General features: G+C 46.3%; 1 protein-coding gene across 2 annotated transcripts in view; it reads left to right on the top strand.

Moving 5' to 3' along the window:
* The window catches only part of CLSTN1 (calsyntenin 1), a 60,612-nt gene that overhangs the window by 32,423 nt on the left and 22,189 nt on the right, over positions 1-6,000 (top strand). For both annotated transcript variants that reach the window (XM_034671179.1, XM_034671180.1), the window contains 2 exons: positions 3,793-3,822; positions 5,030-5,225. In XM_034671179.1, the coding sequence (XP_034527070.1) occupies positions 3,793-3,822; positions 5,030-5,225 (226 nt within the window). The remainder of the gene's footprint in view (positions 1-3,792; positions 3,823-5,029; positions 5,226-6,000) is intronic.

The raw sequence follows: 6,000 nt of genomic DNA, 5'->3' as shown, positions 1-6,000 counted from the left end.
CAAATGTGTGTTCAAAGCTGAAGTATGCCTTCCCATTCCCCCATCCAAACGTTCAGTCCATGGTCTCTCCCATGTCGGCTGAAGGGAATTTATTAATCCTTGGGTTTCTCACTCGTAATCCCACAGCATTGTCCATACTTTCAGAACACACCCCGAATCTGACCACTTCTCACCACCCCATGCACCCCCTGGTTCTGACTTCAGCTTCTCGTGCCTGCGTTACTCCAGTAGCCATCCTTGCCTGCTTGTAGACTTATTTCCAACACAGAAGCGGGTTGAATTCTTTCAAAATATAAACCATATTTTTTTCACTGCATAAAACGTTCCAGTCATTTCCTTCTCACTTGGAGGACAAGCTGCAATTCTTGTAGCAGCCAGTGTAGCTTCAGGTTACTTGTCTTGTCGGACCTTGTCTGCTGGCCTCCGCTTTGCCCAGCCACTGCAGTAGCATAGGCCTCCTTGTTCCTAAGCCAGGCCTGGCCCAGGCCTGCCTCAGGGCCTTTGTACTTGCTGTTCCTGGTCTGAAATTCTTCCCTAGATAATCACGTGGCTTGCTCCCTTAGTTCCCTCTGGTTTCCAGTCAGACATTATCAACAAAACCTCCCCCGAACACTGAAATGTAAAATTGAAACACCCCATTGCCTTCCTACACACTCTGCGTTCTCCTCCTCCCGCTTCCCAGCCTGGTATCTCAGAGGAGGGAATTAGGGAGTGTACCTCTTTTGGCAAACAGTTCCACTCCTCATGATAATCTCCGTCAGAAACAGTCTCAAGGACATTGCTTGAATGAGCGTCTTTATCCTTTTACTCAGCAATGCACTAGTAGGGGGCATGACCCCCCTCAGCAACATCATCGCAGGGTCTTAAATCTGCCCTCAACGCGCGCAGCGGCCTTTGCCCCAGAGGCACCCTCGGTCACTGTCAGGTATGCCGACTCGGATAGTGTGGGTCTGGGTCACTGTTTTCTCTTTAGAAGAGTACACTCTGAGTTGAAAACTGAGCAACTTGACTGATCTTAAAATGCATTATGCGGTATTAATATACACCCCAAAGAAACGTAAGCATAATGGAGTGAATAGGACATTCTGAAAATTGGACGTGCCTGGTCCTCTGCAGTTCTCTACGCAGAGGTGTATCTGTGAGGGATCAGCAAACGTCTGTAACGAGCTGGTAGTAAATGTTTTAGTCTTTGTGGCCCATAGGGTCTCTGCTGCAGTGCCCTGGATTTGCCACTGTCGTGGAAAAGCAGCTGTAGACCATATGTAAATAAAAGAGCATGTCTGTAGGCCAATAAAACATTACTTATGAACACCGAACTTGGAATTTCAAATGGTTTACTTATGTCACAAAATAATATTTTATTTTTATTTTTATTTTGTTTTAAAGATTTTGTTTATATATTTGGCAGAGAGAGAAACAGCCAGCGAGAGAGGGAACACAGGCAGGGGGTGTGGGAGAGGAAGAAGCAGGCTCCCAGCGGAGGAGCCCGATGCAGGGCTTGATCCCAGAACACCGGGATCACGCCCTGGGCCGAAGGCACTTAACGACTGAGCCACCCAGNGTGTCACAAAATAATATTTTATTTTTATTTTTATTTTGTTTTAAAGATTTTTTTTATATATTTGGCAGAGAGAGAAACAGCCAGCGAGAGAGGGAACACAGGCAGGGGGAGTGGGAGAGGAAGAAGCAGGCTCCCAGCGGAGGAGCCCGATGCAGGGCTTGATCCCAGAACACCGGGATCACGCCCTGGGCCGAAGGCACTTAACGACTGAGCCACCCAGGCACCCCCACAAAATAATGTTTTAAAAAGTTAAAACCATTCTTTGCCTCAGGCTATTCGAGAACACACAGAGGCTGGCTTTGGCTTGCAGGCCGTAGCTGGTCTGCGCGCACTCTGGGCAGCTCTGTCTGGTGGAACTTGACTGTGGTGACGGAAGTGTTCTGTGTCTGCATCCCCCTCAGTAGTTACTCGTCATGTGTGGCTACTGAGCACCTGAGGTGTGGCTGGCTGGGCGCTTCAGGAACTGATTTTCAATATTATTCAATTTTTTGAAAAGATTTTATTTATTTATTAGAGCAAGCACGAGTTGGGGGGGAGGGGCAGAGGGAGAAGCAGACTCCCCACTGAGCAGGAAGCCCGATGCGGGGCTCGATCCCAGGACCCTGGGATGGTGACCCGAGCTGAAGGCAGATGCTTCACCTACTGAGCCACCCAGGCGCCCTAATATTATTCAATTTTAATAGGAATTTTAGCATAATTTTAAACAGCCCACGTGGGCTAGTGGCTCCAGTTTTGGGCAGTACGGGGCCTACAGTGACTGTGAACGTGCAGCAGAAAGCATGTTTAGAAATGTCCATCACGGTGTTGTTCAGTAGCAGAAAGCAGGAACGGTGGTGCACCCACAAGGGAAGATACGGTAACAGCAAACACTTGGTGAGTGCGTTCTTTAAGCCAGGCCGTGTTCTAAGCCCTTCACCTGCTCTAACTCCTTGGATTCTCGCTGCATGTAGTAGAGAAAAGCAATGAACTGTATTCTGTATCCTCCAGCAGGGATGAATGAATCTTGGATCCACAAGGTTGAGTGAAAAAGCAAGTCATGGAGCATCTGGCTGACTCACGGTAGAGCACGCAACTCTCGATTATGAGGTTGTGAGTTCAAGCCCCATGTTGGGCATGGAGCCTACTTAAAAAAGTAGTGGCGTCCGGTTGGCTCAGTCAGTTAGGCGTCCGAGTCTTGATCTCAGCTCAGGTTTGATCTCAGGGTTGTGAGTTCGAGCCCCTGCATTTTAAGTAGGCCTCCGCCCAGCATGGAACCTGTTTAAAATGAAAACAGACAATGAATAAATTTTAAAACAACAACAACAGCAACACAAAAGCAAGTCACAAAAATTGCACACCACGTGACACCATTTTTCAAACCTCAAAAACAAGCAAAATCAAACACTGCTCAGGGATATATAAATATATGGTAAAACCATTGGAAAGCAGGAGAAATTGGGGAAGTTGCCTTTGGGGGAGAGGAGATGTCCCAGTGAGGCCGGCTCTGTCTGAAGAGGCAGTGGGACTCCCGAGCTCTTGACCTCCCGACCTCTACGTGCTTGCAGTCCTCTGTGGTAGCCCTGGGGGGCGAGGAAGCAGCCCTTCTGTTGACTTCAGAGAACAGTGTTTTCACTACAAGCCCTGGTCATTGTGGTATCACTGCAGATAGGATCGAATCCGGTTTCAGTTCACGTTCAAGCAGATGTTCCATCAGACGAGGGGTTTATGTGCGCTGCCTTGGTCGGGTCTTTTAGGTTAGAAAATGTGGTTATTTCTCCAGCTCAAGAACAAAGAGTGAAAACCCTTTGCTCCAAATGTTTGTTTTTAGTTTCATCAAATCTCGTGCTGAGTTGAATGTTACCAGAATTGAGCCGCAAGAACTTAGTCTGAAAATGAAAAGTCTGAAAACTGTAAAATAACAAATAGGTTTACTTATTAACAGTTACCATGAAAGTGGTCATTAAAAATGGTCCCCGCGACCCCTGAGGGCATTATGAAGTTTTATAGTAGATTTCACCTCCAGGCCGGTGTAATTTCAACGTTACGCGCTGGTTTGTGGTGTTGGGTTCAGAGATGTTTGTGCTCCTGAAGACCGGTCCTGCCCTAGCGATTCTAGCGAGTGGCTACCAAGCTGATTGTTGAATTATGTCAAACTTTTCTATGTAATATGTGCATCTTTGACTTTTTTCCTTATTGTTCCATCTTTATTCTTTCCTGCATTACTGACATGGGTCTATCTTTTCTCCCTTTAGAGAGTTTTGAGGTGACAGTCACCAAAGAAGGTGATAAAGGGTTCTTTCTATCCCTCTTATGAATATTAACCCACTAACTTTGTTTATAAAATTGGGAATCAGCCCTTAAACAGAAGAAACTGTCATGCTCTTTTACCCTGATTTATTCTCCTACTTTGTTTCTATTTTTAAATATATTGATGGAAATTGTATGTAACCAAACCCTTGGTTAGAAATATCTGGAAATCAGACATCCATTTGAACTGTACGGATAATACTGTGCATTTTTTTTCTCAATTACACTTCAGAGATTCACTTTGTAACCGTTTTCCGTGAGTTGTAATTTTGGAAGAGAGCAGTCTTATTTTTATGTGAAATACATTTTTCTGAAGTTTTATATGTACATCGAAACATTTATGTTTGTTCTCCCACAGGCAAGAATGGAAACCTAGATTTTTCACCCCTAATTAAGCTTGTGAGCCAACTTAGAGGTACTGATGCCCCCCAGGCAGGCTTCTTTTCTAGGTCTGATAGTCTAGTGTTGGAAACGAACGCAAGTCTAGCCAATCCCTCCCCGTGACACAAGTGATCTTAATAGTAGATTCTAGCTGTTGAAATGGATGCCTGAGAAGTTGGTATTTCTACCGTTCTCATTCAGTAGTTTGTTTTGATTCCCTAATTTTAGCCAGGCTCATTGCACAGGAAGACTTGTACCTTTTGATTTTTCTTTTTTCTTTCTTTTTTTTTTTTTTTGGACAGAATTTCTGTAATTATGGCGCTGAACCTGTATGTCACACTTCTTCCTCTCTCGACACTTAACTGCATTTTAGCCTTCTCTCTGGTCCAAATCAAAATCGCTGCGCGGCTGTCCCAGTAGCTGGGGACAGTTCCTCCGTGTTATCAGGCCACGGCTGTTTGCTAATGAGACTGCTTTTACCCTGGAGCTATCTTAAGTACTCCTGTGAAATGCCTGTCTATATTTTCTCTTTTTCTCTTTTTGTACTCCTGCATGAATGGATGCAAAGTTAAGCAAGTTGCTTGGAAAGCCAGAACACGCTTCTTTTTACTAAAGCCCCGGAACTTACCCCCGTCAAAGCACAGTGCCCTTGCTTTGTCCACAGACCCTCTAAACCCCTGGCTGCTGAACTGTTGTCATTTCTTTTCTTTTTGGGGGGCGTGGGGCCGGGGAGGGCAGGGGTGGGGGTCCGTGCAGACTCGTGGGGCAGAAAGTCTAACCTGTGCTGCTTTGACTCCCTAGGTGAGATTTGTGGATTTAAAATTCATGGGCAGAATGTCCCCTTTGATGCAGTGGTAGTGGATAAGTCTACTGGCGAGGGAATTATTCGCTCAAAAGAGAAACTGGACTGTGAGCTGCAGAAAGACTACACATTCACCATCCAGGCCTATGATTGCGGCAAGGGGCCGGACGGCACCAGCGCGAAAAAGTCTCATAAGTAAGTTAAGCTGGGCAGGGAGAGGGCATGTGAAAGCAGTAGTGACCGTTGTCCCTGTCCCCAAGACTGTGTTGGGTTTTGTTGTTTTTTTTTAAGGTTTTATTTATTTAATTTGAGGCAGAAAGAGGGAGCACAAGCCCTCTTTTTAGGGGGCGTGGGGCTGGGGAGGGCAGAGGGAGGGGGAAAAGCAGACTCCCTGCTGAGCAAGGAGCCCAACATGGGGCTCGATCCCAGTCCCCCTGAGCAAAAGGCAGACACTTAACCAACCGAGCTACCCAGGTGTCCCCCAAGGCTCTCTGTTTTTAAAGATGAGGCAGAAGGTATTTCTGGGTTGTCCCCCATGACAGCGTAAGCTCTTTGAGAGCCGGAATCCTTTCTGTTTGCCCCACAGCATTAGATATTGAATAAATGAATGAGTAATTTTATCCCACCAAGTACTCTGTTACAGTAATCTAAGGCCCTATGCTGAAAACTGGAAAAGGCCGCTTTTTCCTGAGGAAAGTATTTTGCTGTTAGGTTTCTTTTTTCTGTGAATTCTAAGGGCGCAGAATTCCTTGGTGCTGGCGGGAGCAGACTGAGTGCTGCGCCCCCTCCTGGCTGTGAGAACTACTCGTGTAACAGAGGGACTCTGGACTAGACCTAGATTTAGGTAGAGTCGGTCTTTTCTCTACCACTTGCTATCCCTTCGGCATTAGGCCAGTTCCGTTTCATTGAGTCTCAGTTTTTACTTAGCGCCTGGGCTAAGGAGAGAGGGACGCGTGGGGGATGATAGCAC

Source organism: Ailuropoda melanoleuca, chromosome 11 (assembly GCF_002007445.2).
Source record: "Ailuropoda melanoleuca isolate Jingjing chromosome 11, ASM200744v2, whole genome shotgun sequence".
Lineage (NCBI taxonomy): Eukaryota > Metazoa > Chordata > Mammalia > Carnivora > Ursidae > Ailuropoda > Ailuropoda melanoleuca.
Note: the sequence above shows the minus strand (reverse complement) of the source record. Positions and strands in the feature narration are given on the sequence as shown.